This window comes from Diceros bicornis, chromosome 35 (assembly GCF_020826845.1).
Source record: "Diceros bicornis minor isolate mBicDic1 chromosome 35, mDicBic1.mat.cur, whole genome shotgun sequence".
In the NCBI taxonomy this organism is placed as follows: Eukaryota; Metazoa; Chordata; class Mammalia; order Perissodactyla; family Rhinocerotidae; genus Diceros; species Diceros bicornis.
In genome coordinates, this window is record NC_080774.1 from 27221341 (window position 1) to 27240365 (window position 19025).

The 19025-nt window shown below is 50.8% G+C and overlaps 1 protein-coding gene across 1 annotated transcript; it reads right to left on the bottom strand.

Annotated features, from left to right (window-relative positions):
* Positions 1-6248: 6248 nt before the first annotated feature.
* On the bottom strand, positions 6249-17581 carry LOC131398594 (leucine-rich repeat-containing protein 74B-like). Its single transcript, XM_058532243.1, is given in 12 exon segments — positions 6249-6487; positions 7323-7445; positions 7956-8097; positions 9760-9838; positions 10864-10979; positions 11972-12081; positions 14916-15119; positions 15759-15761; positions 16011-16081; positions 16083-16138; positions 16564-16706; positions 17405-17581. Coding segments are annotated over 12 exon segments (1422 nt in total). The 5' UTR covers positions 17541-17581.
* Between the last annotated feature and the right edge of the window lie 1444 nt (positions 17582-19025).

Below are 19025 nucleotides of genomic sequence, written 5' to 3' on the forward strand. Positions count from 1 at the left end.
GACCATCCCCAATTCCTAAGACTGGAGGAAAATTTTAAATCACAATTACCCTGAAACTTCTAGAAAAAACTTGCATTTTTTTCTGTCTGTCCTTTGAAGTTCTACATTTTTCCATGTCTTTAGAATGTAAACACCCCAGGAGATAACAGCCCACAGTCACCTGAGACTAAACCTGGCTAGCTGAATCAGTAAAGCCTGAGGTGAAAGAAAAAAAGGGGGGAAATGTTTCATTTTAAATGCAGGCTGCTGGAGAAGCTCTCTCACCCCAAATCTAATTCATAACCTCCTTATCTACAGCAAAGATAAATCTTAAAGGTCTTCTCCACAAATATTAACAACAACAACTTTTAAGCAGGTAACCTTAACTTGTTCTATCTGCTAGAGACACAATTATTTATAAACTACTGTGTTTTGTATTGTACCTGATCCATGGCTGAAATTTTTAAAATAAAAGCTATGTGGTCTGTGTCAGTCTATATATATGTATGTACATATATACATGTGTGATATTTTTCTACCTCCAGGTGGTATTAACAAAATTAATTTCTAAAAAGAGTTCTATTTAATGAACTTAAAGCATGAGCTTGTCTAAATTATTTCTAAATATAATAGAAACTAACCCAAATGTTTTTCAAGTTAACGTGCTATAAAATAATCTCTGGTCAATAAAAGCTTGCTTAAGTTGGTTGGTTTAATTAAGAAAGGCATGTCTTCAGAGTTCTCAGCACTGGAGATAATGGAAACATATAACTTTTATTCTATTTGGGTTATTAATCAAATAATCTCATGGTATCACTGTTATGAAATTTGTCAGCAAGAAAAAATTAACTTAAAATTAAGGCTAACTGCTTTAATGTCTCATGAAATTTTCATGTATAATCAAAGTATGATTGTTAAGAATTAATGAATTATACACATGTTAATGGAGTAGGAATTTTAAGTGCAATAATTATGTTTTATGGTATGTGTAGTTTAAAATAGCGTACCCAAATCTTTTGGTAACTTGAAACCTTAGAGTTTTGCTAAATGAAATTAAATGATGGAAAATTCATTGAATATCTAGAAAAGATAAAATAGATCTCCTGATAAGATAAAACAGGAAAATGTTAATTACTAAACAAGAGTTTATTTACTTTTGGCTTCTTATTACAGAAAAACTAAAAGATGTTTGGATCTATTAGTAAACACATCTTGTGCCACATTAAAAACTTATGCTGAGAAAATATATGTTTCCAATAAAACAAGGTATAAGGAATGGAGATATTTTTGTTAAGAAAGTAAATTTGTCCTAAAGTAAAACTGGTTATGGGAAAGAAGAAAGGACAAATTCTGAATGTAAAAAAGGAAGTTTGTGGAAGGGGAACCCTGAGAAAACAGTCTTGTATATGGTCAAGCTGGCAAAGATTGGAATGAATTTCACTAAGTAAATGAGTTTTAATATCAGAAATAAGCTGGTGTAAAATTAGAATTTGGTTTTCTCTGTTTTTGTTATAGGGACAAGGTTTCTTGGGCTTTTAACCTACTCTTGATAAAGAGATTATGAAAAATTTTCTTTACGGTTAACTAACCTGCATAAAAGGGAGGGATGTTATGTTTTATCAAAATAATTTCCTATGCTTTATGTCAAAAGCTGACTCATTCCTGTTACAAAGAGCTAAGGTTTTGCAGCTATGTAACCTTCTGTATTTGTCTTTGAAATCGCTTTGTCACCTTGGTTAAACAGATACTTAATTTAAGTTTGATAGTGATCTGTGATCTTATTTAGGCAAGTATTTTAAGACTTTCTTTGATATTTTTGACAAACTTCCCCAAATCAGATTCTAAGTGAAGTCTTTTTTGACCTCTAGCTAACATTGGGATTTTTCAGAGGATCCTTGAAAAATCTCAAAAGATTGGTTTTCTCTCCTTTTAAAAAGACAGGTATTAAACTAATTAGGCTTATCTGATACGTTAAATTTCATGGGAAGCATTGTCAAATAGGAATAACATTAGCCTTCTTTATGTAATGTCTTTATAAATATGTGTTATAAGAGTTCCAGAAACTGTGTGAAATTCCTGGGGCTCTAAATTGTCCTGGCATAAAATGTTGTCTGTCATCAAAATTGAGGCTCACACTAAATATTAGGAAAGCTCCTTACCTGATTTTTATGTAAAGGCAGCAACAACAGAATCTATAAATGTTAGCAAATGTAGGTGAGGTCCATTCTGCCTCTGCAAAGAAAAGTCCCTCACTGCCAGACTTTTGCCATCCTGATGTCCTTACAACATGGCAACAGTCTGCTCCTGAAGCAGAGAAATTAAGGTGGGGAAACAATGGCTGTAAATTCAACAAACGGGGCTATGGAAAACCCAAGATGGCTGCTGGTTTCTTCCTGGCTCTGTGGCAAATCCCACGTTTCAGTTTTTACATTGCTTCACCCACTATAGGAAAGACTATTTCTGTCCCCAGAGGCCTCAGAACTCCTCCCTCTGGGTCCTCTGAGAACCTGCAGCTGGACTTCATTCAACTGCCACTTCCTATGGCTCATCAATATGTTCTCGTTATTGTCTGTGTTTTCTGGATGGGTTAAAGCCTTTCTCTTGCCACAAAGCTGATGCCCTCCTAATGGAAAGGCACCCATTTCACTGGGAAAATCATATGAACATTAATGAAAACTTTGTGAACTTAGGATGCTCACTGTCCCTATCACCTTCAATCATCAGGCAAAGTTGAGAAAACTAAGGGAAAAACTGGATTCAAGCAGAAGAAACATTAAATTACATAGGACTGCATGAGCTGAGAAAGATGTTCCAAAGTTTTGTTTTTCCAGACTTAAAGAAATGTTTTATCGGGGCTGGTCCAGTGGCGTAGTGGTTAAGTTCACATGTTCCACTTCAGCGGCCTAGGGTTTGCCGGTTCGGATCCTGGTTGCAGACCTACTCACTACTCATCAAGCCATGCTGAGGCTGCATCCCACACAGAAGAGCTACAACTCTAAAACTATGATACACAACTATGTACTGGGGCTCTGGGGAGGAAAAAGAAAAAGAGGAAGATTGGCAACAAATGTTAGGGCAGGGCCAATCTTCCTCAAAAAAAAAAAAAGAAATGTTTTCTCAATCTATCAACAAATGGTAAGACATATCTTTTTGAACAAAGATGAAACATTGACTTTTTCTCCCTACCTTATCCCCCCAGAATTCAGAAAGTCTCAGTGAATATTCTTATTTTCACTTGTATAAATAATAAAGCCAAGTTTTTAATATAAACAAAATAGTTTTGCTGTGATTATCTTTGGAAAAAAATCAATGGTAATTGAGGAGAGAAAAATTCTGTTTTCAGCTTTGTAGCTATTAGATTCTAGTCCTGTTAATTGTCTTTGAGGTTTGTTATATACAGTGGACTGGACTCCCCTGGCTTAAGATATTGCCTTCGGTCTTGCTGATTGTTCACAGTGCCCTCTTTGGAAAACATGAACTAACTCCACGTGAGCCCATCACCAGCACATCACTGTTTGTTGGTTCACAACCTTCTGCTGATGCCCAGTTGTCTTATGTGAGTCTGACCAGCTACTGTGAGTCTCTACTGTCTTATGCTCAAGCCCATCATCAACAGGTTAAAGACACCCTCCTGGATTCCAATTTAAAGGATCTTGCTGGTCACAGTCTAGAGCATGGCAACTGGATATTCTGGAATCATCATCAGAGGAAGGCAGCCCTCGAGCCCTGTGGGAAAGAACCTTGGTGACTGAGGGACACGGCTTCCCAGGTCAGAGCCTTCCTGGCAATGAGGGAAATATCAATATATTGAACAGTTGCTCTGCGATGCTTTCTCCTGAAAGATCTTGATCAAAAGGGGAAACATGGACAGAGATAACAAAATAGAGTAACATTATCAAGGCTTCTAAAATGGAGCTGGGAGGCCACTAAGGAAATGGGCCTTATGCACGCACCCCACGTCTCTAGCCAGAGGGAATGTAGCTTTTGAACTGTGCTTCACAGTTGTCATCTGGACCTTGTTCCAAGAAATATGTTTACTCTCATAGATAAGAACTTTCTGCTGTAGAGATGGCCTTGCAACTGATCACATAGCCAAGAGTAACAGTTGTTTCCAGCACCAATCACAAATCTCACAAAACGACCTGTGTAACTTAGCTCTTTTTGCCTTTATAAACCCCTGCATCCCTGTCCTCCTCAGAATACATTTTGAATTTCTGCCTGAATCTGAGTCTCCTGAGTTGCAATTCTAATTGCCCAAATAAAAATCTGCTATTTGAATTGTAGCGAATTTTTCCTCAATCGACATCTCATAGTTCTAGAGGCTAGGAGTCCCAGATCAAGGTCTGGGAGGGTTGATTTCTTATGAGGTCTCTCTTCCTGGCTTGCAGAGGGCTGCCTTCTTGCTGTGTCCTCATGGGGGGAGGGGGAGAGAGGAAGATTTCTGGTGCTTCTTCTTATAAGGATACTAATCCTATCAGATCAGGGCCCCACCCTTATGATGTCATTTAAGCTTAATTACTTCCTGTCTCCAAATACAGTCACATTGGGGTTAGGGCTTCAACATATGATGTTTTGCAGGGAAAATTCAGTCAATACCACCCTCCTTCTTCAGGGCTCCAGGCACATCATGCACATAACTGAATTGTTATCACATTGCCTGTTATCACATTGTGTTTTTAAGGAGTATTTACATTTCTGATTCTAAAAGTAGCACATACTTAGAGCAGGAAATGTGGAAAATGCAGAAAAATATAAACAAAATAAAAATACATAAACCCAAAACCTAGAGATAAATATTACTCATATGCCAGGGGTTTTTTTGGTCTTTTCTTCAGAATACATACATTCAGACATGTGTTTTACACAATTGGGATCAAATAACATGATTTTCTTTTTGGTAACAGCTTTTTTGAGACCTAACTCACATACCATACAATTAATCCATTTAAAGTGATGGAGAACCCAATGGTGTTTAGTATATTCACAGAGTTGAGCAACCATCACCACAATCAATTTTAGAACATTTTTATCCTCTCCAAAAGAAACCCATGCCCTTTAGCTGTCAACCTCCAATCCCTCCCATCTCCCCAGCCCTAAGCAACCTCTAGTCTACTTTCTGTCTCTGTGGATTTGCCAGTTTTGGACATTTTGTATAAACAGAATCCTACAATGTGGTCTTTCATGACTGACGTCTTTCACTCAGCAGGATGTTTCCAGGTCCACTCATGTTGTACAGGACACATTCCTCATGCTACATGATCCATTCCTGTAGCAGCATGCTATGCCATTCTTTTCTCTATTAAACAGCTGTATTGAGAGAGAACTCCCATACCATACAATTCACCTATTTAAAGTAGACAATTCAATTTCTTTTACTACATTCATGGAGTTGTGCAACCATTACCATAATCAATTTTAGAACATTTTCATCACACCAAATTTCATTCCTTTTTATTGCCAAATCATATTCCATTGTATGGGTGCACCACAGCATTCATCCACTCATCAGCTGGTGGACATCTGCACCTTGTGGACATTATGAAGAATGTTGCTATGGGCATCTGTGTTCAAGTGTTGGTGTGGACATATGTTTTCACTTCTCCAGGAATGGAACTGTGGGTCATATGGGAAACTCCATGTTTACCCTTCTGAGGACCTGCCAGGCAAATCATGTGATTTTTTTATCTGGATTTTTTCACTTTATTAATCATGTGCATTTTCACAAATTCTTAAATGTTCTTTGAACACTTGGCTTTAAGGTTTGCAGAGTTCCAAATTTTAGTTAACCAATCCCTTGTTATCAAGCATTTAGATTATTTCCAATTTCAGATTATAAACAGCATTTCAGTGAACATCTTTGGACATCAATCTTTTTCTGCATCTCTGTTTATTTCTGTAGAGCAAAATAGTCACACCATTGGGTCAAAGGGCACAGGCAGTTTTAAGGCTCTTGGTACACAATGATACATTACCTTCAGAAAGAGTTGTGTCAATTTGCATTCTCACAAGTTGAGTTTGGGAATGCCAGTTGCACACCACCTTATAGTTTCATTGTCTCCTGAGGTCATCAGGGCAGGGACTTCGGACATCTTTGACCCAGTGCCCACCTCAATGTGCAGCACATCATATGAGTTCATGTTACACAAATGAGTGAGAGCAGAGGAAGGCCCAGGTTAGTGCAGAGAACATGGGGGCAGAGGAGGGTACAGCTGTCTGAGTCATCATGAAGGCCAGCTCTGTAGGACTTAACCCCCAGTTGACATGTGGACTCAGTGCAGAATCAGGTGGTAACAAGGCATGGCAAGGCCCAGAACCCTCCATGTGGAAGTTGAAGTGGCCGACAGAAGATGAGGAAGCCACACTCCACAGTCATTTAGGGGCAGACGCTGGTGGGACAGCAACTCTGTTTTGTACTCCACTCTGCAGGCAGCAATCTTTATGCAAAGCCCTGGGAGAATGACCTTCACTGAGCTGGTGAGGTCATCAAACTCTCTGCTCACCTGGAATCCTGAAGAGACACCCAGGACAAGGCAGCACATTGTCACTTTCTGAGAACTTGACTTCTTTTACTTACACACACAGGGTCTTGAAGAAGCTCCTCAGGACAGCTTCTCTCCTCTGGATGATGATGTCATTACTCCCCAAGCTGTTAAAATAGAGAAGGGCAGGGGCTCATGGGGGCTTGTGGGGGTCTGCTCTATTTCTTGATCTGGGGGCAGATTACATAGGTCTATGCTATTTCTGAAAATTCACTGGGCTCTGCCCTTAATCCAGGTGCACTTTTCAGCATAAATGTTCTTCCTCAACAAAAAATGGAAACCAGAGAGGTTGGGGGAAGAGAACGAGCACTGAGTCTTTCTCTGCACAGGCCCTTTCCGTGAGGTCTGTCATCTCATCTCGTCTCACAGTGACCCTGGCTGGTGGGTACGAGCCCCGTTTCACACAAACATAAGGCTGAGTCCTGGGAAGGGATTTACATGGACTGTAAGGATTCAGACGTATTCTCCTTAAAGCTGAGGATACAATCTGGGCTCAGCAGATTAGACTAATGATAGCAGCGAAGGAACAGGAAATAGAACATTGTATCTAGACTAGTGTTGATCTCTGATTCAGAATCCAAGATCCAACGTTGATGGATCAGGATTTGGTCTCAGGCCTGTCTAACTCCAAACCCCATGGGATTTCCATTATACTAAAGCTTCTGATAATAACCACACATCATATTGAATAAGTATGTATTGTTGCAGGACAATTTCACACAGCACTCCATTTGTTTTAGAACAATAGAGTCCGTGCTGACAGGCATCCTCAGAGCAGGAGGAACATGGTTAAGGCAAGCTCACCTCTGCCTGTGGAGCTGTAGAGATGAGGCAGGTAGAAGGAAACAAGGACGTTCGACACCAGGTGTCCCAAGCCTGAGGGCTGGAACTGTGAAAACACATCTCTGGAGAGGCTTTGACTCAAGTCTGGATTGAAATAAATCAGGGTGAGAATAAGCAGTGATACCGGACTAGACTTTCTTTTAATAATTTGTATTTGGGGATTCTCTCCTTAAGGTTTAAATGCCTTTAAAAATGACCTTTTTTTCTACATTAAAAAGGCAAAATTGATAGAAAGGGGTCCTGATTGCCCTCACAGCCACACAGGTGAATCTTCCAGCACCACGGTCCACCCGCGGGCAGTACGGGTTGCGGAGAGGTTGCGGCTTGCAAGTGCTGAACCTGGAAATCCAAATACCAGAGAACAGTGAGCATCGTGTCCCACAGCCAGCTGTTCACTCTCAGCCAGTGAAGAACCAGGCAGGGGTCCATGGTGAGACCGGGGCAGTACCCCAGTCAGGAGCAGGAGTGGAGCCGGAAGGGCATCATGACCCACATTCAGGCCTGGGCTGGAACGTGGACTCGGCCACCACATGGATCTGGGCAAGGCGCTCTAGTTCTCTAATCCCCACTTTCTCCCTTTAAATGGTCCCTCACGGGGCTGTGGGGAGTGTCCGAGGTGGGGCTTATGAAAAGCTCCTACAGAGAAATCCAGCAGTTCCAGGGCAGACACTGGATTCTCCTGGACAGCCTGGAGAACACCCAAGCAGCCTGCACTTTGTCTGGGATTCCTGGGCACCTAAGAAACCCACACACACACACTGAGAACAGCTGAGCCCGGGGGGGCCTGAGGAGCAGCGTGAAAAGAAGCAAGGATTCCTCATCTCTGGTGACATGGCCGAGGACAGCCCCACTGTCTCTGCTCAGAAGGCGTCTCCACGGACAGAATGCCCTGGCTGAGGATGCAGGGCCAGGGAGAGAGGAAGAGAGTGAGTGCTCACTGAGTGCCCACCCAGTGCCAGCTCTGTGCTGGGGACAAAGGTACAGACACATGAGACACACCCCTGCCCGTAATGAGCTCACCCACTCGGGGGAAGACTGGAAAAGGAACATCATAAAAATGCAGTGTGATAAGTGCAATGAGCAAGTGTGCACCAGCTCTCCTGGGAGTAAAGGTCCGATGGGGACAGAGCCCCTGAGTTGAGCTCCACAGGTGAGGTGGGCGGAGCTGGGCACTTCAGCAAGAGGAGCAGCAGGAGCAAAGCAGAGGTGAGAACCCGCCCCGTGTGCACAGAGAATCCCAGGCAGCTGGGAGTCAGAGGATGGGTTTCAAAGTGGGAGGGAAGAGGGGGGTTGGCAGAGCCAAGATCCTGCGGACGTGTTGTGAGTGACACAGTACTAAGCTGGGATTTATCCAGAGGGGAGCCACTGACCCAGTTAAAGCAGGAGGGACAGGGGCACATTTCCAGTTTAGGAAGATCACATGGGAGCAGGTGGGAAGGAAGGGCCAGAGAGGAGAAAGCAGCAGGACCACAGGACTGGAGGAGGGGAAGTGAGAAGGAGGAGCAGGCAGTCTGGGCACGCTGCAGGAGGTGAGATGGAGGAGGGAAGATGTGGGAAAGAGAGGGAGGGGCGAGCACTGGGCCCCAGCTTCTGAAGGGAAGGAGTCCTCCTGACCAAGAGGGAGCCCTTAGAGGGAGACAATGCCTTCAGATTGGACTCTCAGAATCCGATGTGCCTATGGCCCATCAGGGAGACCCTCCAGCAGGGAGCTGGAAATGGGGATCCAGAGCTTAAGAGAGAATATGTGTTCTAGCCAAGAGCAGGAGAGGAGTGAGCCTCAGGCTGGGGATGGGGGTGCTGTAGGGGGCTCCTCTGCCAGTTGAGGGAGCTGAGGGCCAGGCAGGGCTGAATCCCTCTGAAGCTGGTGGTTCTGTCCTCTGAGCACATGCTGTTGGCACAGTGGTCCTCGTAGACCTGCTCCACCCTTGATTGCACCCTCCCTTCTCTGTCTTCTGTTCTCAGCCCTGCTCAGCAGCTCCCTCCCCACTGGCAACCCTGGAGGAAGGAACCCCTGCTGTGCACCCAAGGCCTCAGGTAGGTCTGAGCCTGGGTCCAGCAAGGCCAGAGGAAGAGCAGGGGAGAAGATGAAGGGGAAGCAAGGGTGCCCTGGCCATCTTCAGCAAAGCAGCACCCAGTGGGCTGAGAAGGAGGAAGGGCAGCTTGTGGGGAAGGATGGAGGGGGAGGAGTCTGCAGATGTGCATGTGCCAGGCCAGAGATGGCTGAGTGAATGGCAAATGGAAGAAGTGGTCACAAGAAGCCAGAAGGCCCTCACACCACTGGGGCTCTGGAACTTGTACCCTGCTGCCACTGTGGTGGGGAGATGTGACGGAGGAGGGATCTGTGTGGATGGACACAGGCAGGTCTGTGTGGGGCCTCCCCCATCAGGTTAGCACTCACAACAAGCATCCTCAGTGTCTGGTTGACCCGGAGGCCCAGGCCCAGGCTCAGGGCTCCCACCGCAGAGATGCAGTTGTTGCTGCAGCAGAAAGACATGTGCACTGTGCTGCCTTGCACACAGATCTCCCCAGGGTCCCAGCTGGAGCTGCTGGTGCATCCACTGGGTCAGGCTTCACATTCCAGCCTCCACACACGCCCTTGGGACACTGGGCAGGTCAGTGAGTAAAAGCTGGATGAGGACCCTGCCTCATTGGAGGCTCCCAGTGTTCAGGGAGATCCCCCAGCAAACACGCCTAGAGCGTCCCTCCCCTGGTGGAGACCAGCAGCTGCTCCCTGGCCCTCAGAGCTCAGCAGCTGCTCCCACATGTTCTGCCCCAGCTGGCACCCTGTACCTATCACCATGACAGCATCTGTTCTGGAAAATCCCCCAGCTCCCTCCCCACGTCATCTCTGCCTCCCCCTCTTTCTATTGGACCTGAACTCCAGGCCTCAGAACAGCTGTTGGCCACTTTGTCTCAGAGCCAGTCCCACTTCTCTCTGACTTCTCAGACCCCAGCTCAGCCTTGAATTTCAGTATCCCCCATGACCTCCTCTGGCCTTAGCTCCTTCCATGGGGAGCAAAGGTGGGCAAGATTGCAGCAGGCAGACCTTATTACTCCAGCAGCCCGTGATCTGTGGGGCCTCTGCCTCTTTCCCTCCATCTGGCTTGTGGCCCCTCTCTGGTCACCTGCTGAGGCCTGGGACCCTGCCTGAGCCTGGAGGGGCAGCCCCCACACAGCAGGCCCCCAGCAGCCATGTGCTGAGCAGAGCATGTGAGCACCTACCCTGCACCAGGCTCTCTGAAGATGCTTCACACATATGTGTGCAATTCCCAGACCCCCACCTGTACAGTGGGAATTACGAGTCCCAATGTTCAAATGATGAACTCGAGTGACAAGGACACAGCTGGACACTCTTGTGTTGCAGCTCAGGTCCCATCATGGGTAGACTGTGGTAGGTTTGGGAATTAAAGTGGTGAATAGCAGCAAGATCATGGAGTCCCTGGTCCCTGGAGTGGCTATGGACCCAGAGATTGTGACACAGAGGGCATCCCAGGCTGCTCACCTTATATCGAGTTCCTCCAACACGTTGTCAGTCTTAAGTGCCTCACCCACCATGGAGGATCCAGGATCTTCACAGCCATTGCATGAGATGTCCAGGACTCTCAGGATGATGTTTGCCTGGAACGCAAAAGAGCAAAGCCATGGGACCACATGTGATGGTGGAGAAAGTCAGGGGCCACAGCCTCAGGGGCCCAGAGACCCAAGGCGCAAAGAGTGTGGACCAAGTGTGAAAGGGCAGAGTCCAGGTTAGAGTCTTGTGGCTTGGATGGTGGTGAGCAGTGGAGCCGAACCCCTGGAAGCACAGTGGAGAGAGGGGTGTGGATGTGAATGACCCTCTGAGCCAGGGGCGGGGGGGCTGCCACGTGGTAGCAGGTGCCAGCGACACGGCGATCAGGCCCTATGACCACTTGGGGGCCTCTCAAGGGCAGGGACTCCGAAGCACAAAGCAGCCCAAGGACCCAGTGGGGCTCCAGTGAAGGGCTGTTTGGGGGGTGTGATGGGGAGAAGTGTGGAGCTTGTAGATGTGCTGGGACGACAGACCCTGACCTGCCACCTTGTGTTCAGGACCCCGGGTCAGCCCCTGTCAGAGGGCAAGGCAGTGGCTGCCATTCCTTGACAAGGACCCACAGAGGGAGCCAGCCACGAGCACTGCAGGCCCCTGCGCCACCCTGGCAAGGGCTGAAGCATCTGTTCCTGAGGCCTACAAGCCACAACATCCAAGGGAGTAGGTGGGCTGTTGGAGAGTGTGCTGGGAGCCAGAGTGCTAGGGTGTCATCTCAGGAAGCATCTGCATATGCTCAACAGTGAGCATGTGTCACCTGACTGCACCATGTCCCCACCAGCCGAGTGTCTGTGACGTCTGGAGAAGCTATGCAACAGTCAGCTTTGGACCCCTCAGTAACTGATGTGAGAGTGGGCACAGGGAGACAGAACACTGTCACCATTAAGTGGAGCTGGGAACACTAAAGTCACTTAAAAAAATATTCTTGAAGCTCTGCTCAAAAGATCCAAGGTGCATTTCCGAAGATCTGCAAAGACTGGGAGCTGGCACCTGGGAGACCTGCCCCCAAAAGACAGGCCAGACGGGCTGATAGGAGAGGGCCTCATACCTCCAGACCCCTGGCAAAGGCCATGGCTCCTGTGCCTCAAAGGTGATTCCAGCTTATGTTAAGCTCGGTGAGTCCTGTGTTTTCTGTGAGGGCTGGTCCAAGCATCTCCCCTTCAGAAACACCAAGAGAAACCTTCTTATTCACTGTTTATTCCTTCAAAAAATGATACTGATGCCTGCTGTGTGCCAGGGTCTCTGCTGGGCATGAGGGTCAGGGGTTGAACCAAACATGGGGCTGTCCTGCCCTCAAGGATTTCACATTTAATGGGGGAGACATAAATACGAATTAATGGTATGTGAGCTCTTTTAGACTACAAAAAGGGAGGCATGGGAACAGAGTGGGGGATAACCCTGCCTGGGTGGGTCAGGAAAGTGAGGACAGAGGAGACAACCTTGAAGACTGAGGGACTCTCCATGTGCGTGTGCCTGCACAGTGGAGAGCAGACACAGGAAGTTTGAATGTGTGGAGGCCGAGGGAGGATGGGGCACTGTTGGAAATACAGCAGGTCTGGTGCTGGCGGCGGGTGGGGGGAAGCCAATGAAATGAGGTAGGAGCCATGGGCACTTGAGAGATGCTGAGAGCCATGAATGCTAGGACATGGGTCTTGGGTAATGCCCTATTGGGCGTAGGGAGGCAGGGAGGGCTTTAAGAAGTGACAAGGCTGGATTCCTTAGCAGTGGGTGTAGGGGATGGACTAGGCTGGGCAGGGGCAAAGATGAGAGGCCAGGAGGCTTGTGCCATAGTCTATAGGCAAGAAGTGGCAAGGCCAGTGCAGCTGTGATGGAGAGGAGGCAGTGGTGGTAGAGAAAGGAAAGTGGGGGCCATGTGGGTTTAAGAAACCCTGAGAGATATTCAGCATGTAAAATGGGCAGAAGCCTCACTCACCCACCCACCCTGCTCTCCACTCTGTCAGCACTCAGCCAGTCTGACCTGCATCCAGTTCTCAGAAGTGCTGGGACAAACGTGCCTCCGGGCTGTCCCCTGTGTGCAACTGTTGACCCCCTTCTTCACCTGACTAACAGCTCCTCATCCTTCTAACCTGGGGTCACGGTGTCAGGAAGACTTGCCTGCCTGGCTGGGCTGGGCCGCTTTGGGCCCCAGGTCCACTGTTCTTCCATCCTCCCGGCCTCTGACCATTAGACATCTCTGCCTGGCCAGTCTCTCCTGCCAGCCTAGGACTCCCTCAGGGATCTGACTTTGACCCCTCTCCGTGGTCCCAGCACCGAGCACAGGTCTAGTAAGGCTGGTCTGAAGAAATGCACAGGGAAAAACAGATGCACTGACTGAGCAGGTTGCTCAGCCAGCCCGCGGGGCCAGAACACGCCGGGGCAGACACTTTCAGCACCTTCAGAGCTCCCTGCAAGCTTGGGAGGCCCCTGTGCTGCCTCCCTGAGAACAGGGCTCCAGACTCCATGCCCAGCTCTGGGTCTGACCCTCGCAGGTTCTCAGATAGGGGTACTTTCCTCCTCCTCAGACACTTCCAGGGCTGGGAGGAGAGGGAAGTGGTCTCCCACTTTGTAGGGAAGCTGCTTCTTTGCTGAGCAGCTAGAAGGTGAGAGGGTTCTTCACGCAGGAATCAGCCTCTTGTAGATCCAGTGCTTGGTCTTCATGACCCCTGCAGACAACCTATGTGGCAGGTGCTACAATCGCCGTGGGTCAGGTGGGGAGACTGAGACCCAAGCTCCTTCACCCTCCAGGGAGTCAGGCCCACCCACAGATCCCCACTTGAGGAAACAAAATGACCCCGCTGAGTCTGTCCTTTTCCAGGGTGAATACCGTCCCCTCCCATATTTGAGCAGCCTTCACAGGGCCTTAGCCTCCAGCCCCTCCCTCCTGGCTGCCTCTCTGGTGCTCGCCCTCTGACCATGCAGGCTCAGAGGGACGCATATACTTAGTTTGTTGAAAGTCTGAAATGAGCTTCTCTTTTAATTTCACTGACTTCCCACAATAATTTTCTTAGACAAGGAACTGGCTCTCTGGCAGTTAGATTCTAGGGCTGATTCTCACAGGCCAAGGCTGGTGCCACCCCTTTTACTCTAAGGAGTTTGACGCAGGGCAGTGACTCCCAAACTTTCTCAATCAGACAAATCTCCTCAGGCACCTGCTAAAATGCCGAGGCACAGGCTCCCCCCAGAGTCTGGTTCAGCAGGTCCAAGGCCCAGGAATCTGTATGCTAACCCAGGGTCCCAGGTGATTCTTATAATTGATTGGAGTGTTTGAGGACAGGCAGGTAGAACTGCATGTACCTCGCAAAGCTGACTGCCCGTGCAAAGGCCCTGGGGCATGAGAGAAAGTGGTGAGATCAGGGAATCCCACTGATGACCTCCACAGACTTGGAATAAAATCTTCATGCCTTTTGCCATGATTTGTAGCCCTGCAGGCCCCTGTCACCTCTCCACCCCACAGCCTGGCCACTCTGCCCTGGCCCAATAGCCCAGTCACACTGGTGTCCGTCAGTCTGAGAAACAATTCTGCGTGTTCACCGTTCCTCTGCATGAAATGCACTCCCTCTGGTCTTGCCATGGCTGATTCCTCCACAGCCTGCCCATTTCAGCTTCAATGTCACCTCCTCACAGAGGCTACCCCAGCCACCCATGTATCAGGGATCCCCATTCTTCTCTAGAATCACACCCTGTTTGTTTCTTTTGTAGCACCAATAATTATGGAGAATGACCTTGTTAATGTGTGTTCCCTGAGGCCAGGGCCTCTGTTGTGTTCATGCTGGGTCCCTCGTGGCTAAATCAGCACCCAGCACAGGCAGCAACAGGCAATGAGATGTCCAGGGGATGGAGTAAGAGTTCTGTGTGGGAGGAGTGGGGAAGGGGCAGGCGAAGTAGGACGTGGGGAGAGGGGCCAGAGCATGGATGCTCAGCGTGGTCCTGCCAACCTCCACCTCACTGGCCCCAGGATGACAGGCCCCACGGTGGCCCAGGCTGGATGGGACCTGCTTGGTCACTCAGCTGGTTATAGCTCAGGTCCAGGGACTTCAGGCCCGTGTAGGCCAGCAGTTCATCAAGGTACTGGGCCGCCTGCTCCTCCAGGCAGCTCTCTGCCAGCTGTACCCTCTTCATGGCCGAGTTCACTGTGAGGGTGGCACACACAGCCTGGGTACCTACCACTCCCAGCTGGTTCTCTGACAGCTCCACATCTGGGGCCTGGCACCACTCCCCAGTCAGTGGGATCCAAAGTCAGACACCACCCTCCCCCACCCTCCTCAATCCCCAAACCTCCAGGCCTGAGGCAGTGGAAGGGGCTTTGCAGGCAGACTGTCCTGGGGTTGCATGGCGACTCTGCAACCCATCGGCTGGATGCCCCACCCCCACCCATATGTCCAGGAGCTTCTTTGTCAAGGGATTAAACCACCTCCTTTGTGGTGTTGTCTGTGTAGGATGCTGTGATGGAGCCACAGCCACCCTGTTGATGACTCGTGCCTGGAAGCAATATAACCCCCCACAGAAGCCCTCACGGCCGCATCTCTGGGGACTGGCAATGACAGCCTGAGGGGCCATGCATGGAGTGCTTACATGGGCCAGACTCTCTCCTGAGCTTTTAATGCTCATCACAACCCTGAGGGCTAAGTGGTATTGTTAGGTCCATTTCACAGATTGAAAACTGAGGTTCAGCGTGGTTGAGCTGCTTGCCCAGGGTCACCCTGCTCTTCCCTGGCAGAGGCAGCATTTGAATCCTGCCCTGCCAAACTCCCCCCAGCCCTCCTCTCGCACTGCCAGCCCCCGTCTCTCTGTGTCGAAGGACTCTCCCACCCTGCACTCAGGCATTGGGAGGCCACCATCTGCAGGGGGTGCTGCCCAGCGGAGGAGGAGGAGGAGGGGTGGGATGAGTCAGGAAGGGAGGGGCGTCTAGCCTTGAGTGCACCACAGAGGGTCTAACTCCACCCCCACCCACTCCACCCTGTGATGAGACCCCTCCCCCAGCAACACCAGCAGGTCCAGGGGGAGAAGGTCTGGCTGGGGGAGTCCACACCCCTCAGGGATGGGATGACACAAGTCTGCCCACCTGTCCCAGGCTTGGCACCTCCCACAGATGCTGCTGCTTTTGCTCAGGGCACCTGCCAGGGCCTCTGCACCGGCCCCACAGAGCCCACTGTCCCGAATCCAGCCAGTTGACATCGGGATTGGAGGTCAATGTGGAAGGCAGAGCCCGGGCCCCCTGAGGGCCTGGGACCCAGGGGCCTGAGAGGCCTGGTCCTTCCCAGAGCTGAAGGCCCCACACATAGCTGGTCACTACCCGGGCTCCTGTTCCCAGGGCTGAGCCTGCTCGCTGCCCTCCAACTGGCAGGCCCTCCCCTTCCCACATGCACAGAGAACACCGGCTTCTTCTTCTAGGCTCCACCAGACCTCCTGGGGCCTTCCCCGACCCCCCCAGCAATTAGGGTCCCCCTGAAGGCTCCCCAGCCCTTACACTGATCTCCATCAGAGCATGGATCCCATGTCACCCAGATGTGGGGGATGGGACACACCTGGCACGGAGCAAGGCCGGGGAATGTGTGGAGTGGGCTCAGGGAGGGCCACTCCCATGGCTGCTCCTCCCAGGTCCTCCCCTCCCAGTCTGGCCCAGGATCCCTCCAGGGGTACCTGGGGCTGCAGGCCAAGACGCTGCAGGCTCAGCTCTGGGGCGCTTCCCTGGTGCAGGGAGCAGGAGGCAGGCACAATGCTGTGGGCCCGGCAAGACCTCAGTTGGAGGGTGTCCTTGACCAGTTCTCCAAGCCCGTGGGTGCCTGATAGAGACAGGGGTCCATGTGGCCCCCTCCCCAGGCACAGCCGCCTGCTTCCTCCCCTGCCCTCTGTCACTACCCAGCCTATATCCCCTCTAGTGGCATTTCTTCCTGTGCTAGTAGGGACTCCTGCCCCATATACAGATGGGGACATTGAGGTTCAGAGAAAGCAAATCCTTTCCCCAAAGTCACACAGCGAGTAGTAGCTGATCCCGGCAGAGCCAGGCTTAGGACCCCGCCTGTCTGACACCAAAGTGCGTGCTGTGTCTTTTCTATGGGATCACAGACCACTTATGTTTTATGAACATTTTATAGAGGAAAACACTGAAATAATTATAAGTTCTATACATCCATCTGCTTAGTTTCTCCTGTGGGTTGGGAAAACTCAGCCCTCATCCCATTTCAGGAAAGAGTAGGACACATCTTAGACAGTTTGGCTAGGTATTTGCATTTTAACATCATTCTGGAAGCATGTTCTGATGGTGGAACAACTGATGCTGCCAAGAGCATTTCTGGGAGGTCCTGGGGCTTGAGGGGCCGTGGGCTGCCCTGAGGGGGTCCCAGGGAGGGATGCACTATCTGCTGGACAGGGGTTCCCTGCCCCCTTGGCCCCAGCCTGCCCCCTTGGCCCCAGCCTGCCCCCTCCACCCCTGCCTAGAAGCCCTAAGGTGAGGAAACAGGCCTGAACCCCCCGCCTGGGCCACCAGTCTTCAGGTCAGAGTCACAATCTACATCTGAACCCCGCTCGGCCTCCGGGACCCCTGCAGGACGCCCAGCGGCTGCTGCCTCCTCCTCCTGCTCTTCATTCTCCCCAGACTTCTCGCAGGGACCCCTCATGGTTCCGCCCAGTTTGCAGTCATGCACACTGAGGCTGGGACTGAGCCAGGCCCCACCTAGAGCGCATCCGGGGATGTAGGCGGAACCACCGGCTGCATGGACCAATCGAATGTGGGGTTCAGTGAACAGGCGCCCAAGGCAGTCAGTAGAGACACGATCCCCAGTGACAGTCGCCCCCGCAACCCCGTGTTGTTGGAGTGGTGGGAACCACCACTGGCTTGTGCTGCCCTTGAACCTGCTCCTGGCCAGCGTGCAGAAGGGCGCGCGCCACGGGCCAGGCCCAGGCCGGGGCGCCCTTCGAGCTCTTGTTCCCCCTGCCGTCTGGTGTGGGTCCAGCATCGCCCCCTTCCACAGACTGAGGACTGTGCCAGACTCCAGAGCTGGGCTTTATTCCCTGCACTGGGGGTGGGGCAGCTCTGCCTGGCATCGCACAGGAGGGGCTGGGAACCTTGCAGAGCCAGCCACCCTCCTCTCTGGAGCCACAGTCACGCCCCCACTCTGTGGGTCCCAGTTCTCTCTCAGGCTCCAGCGTCGCATATGCGGCTTCCTCCTCCAGGAACATTCCTCCCCAGCTGTGCTTGTAGAACTTCAGAATCTGCAGGTGTCAGCTCAGAGGTGCCTTCTTCCTGAAGCTTTCCTTGGCCCCTCCTCTGGGCTGCTGCGACCCCCATACCCCCCTCACAAAGTACCCGTAACACCTGTCATCCCCTCACCCCCAAGGAATTGAGGCCAAAGGGCAGGGGAGAGGTGCAGCTCCTCTCTGAGCTCCAGGCCCTGGCAGAGGGAGTCAGAGAGCAAGGGAGGCCTAGGGCAGCTGGGGGTGGGGACTGAGCCCAGGGCGGGGGTGGGGCTGGGTCCTGCCCCCAGTGGGAGTGTCCCTTTACCAGCTGCTGGCCTGGCCTGGCCTGGGCGCCTGCTTTTCCTCCTGTTCAGCGGGGGCTGCAGCTGCAGTGCTGACCCTGCTCCCCAGCAGCCAGCAGGAGCTGAGGGCGTGGGCTCCCCAGGGACTTGGACAGGCTGGGGGCTTCTGGATAAAAAACTGAGAAGTAGGTGGTGACCAGGAACTGGGGGGTGGGCGCCCCGCAGAGGCGGCTGCAGATCTGGGTCATGGTCCTCGTGGTGGGGTAAGAGAGTGGCTCCTGGGCAGGTTGGCTGGAGGGACCGTGACTGGTCCTGCTGGACTGAGGTTGGGAGTGTGACTCCTCAGGGGCTGGACTGGTGGTAGTGGAGGGGGCAGGTTGGGACAGGGTGGGGGCAGAAAGAAGGATCTCCGTCTGTCTCGAGGCAGCAGGTACAAGAGCAAGCCGCGTGCTCTTGTCCTCCTGTGTGCCCACCTGCCTCCTTTCCTGGGCCTTGTCCCCAGCCCCGTGTTGGGCTCTGGGCACAGAGCAGGATGGGTCTCACTCTGCCCAGGAGGCCCCGGGAGGGGCAGGAGGTAGTCCCTGACACCTGTGAGAGCTGGAGCCCTGGGGCCCCTGAGAAAGA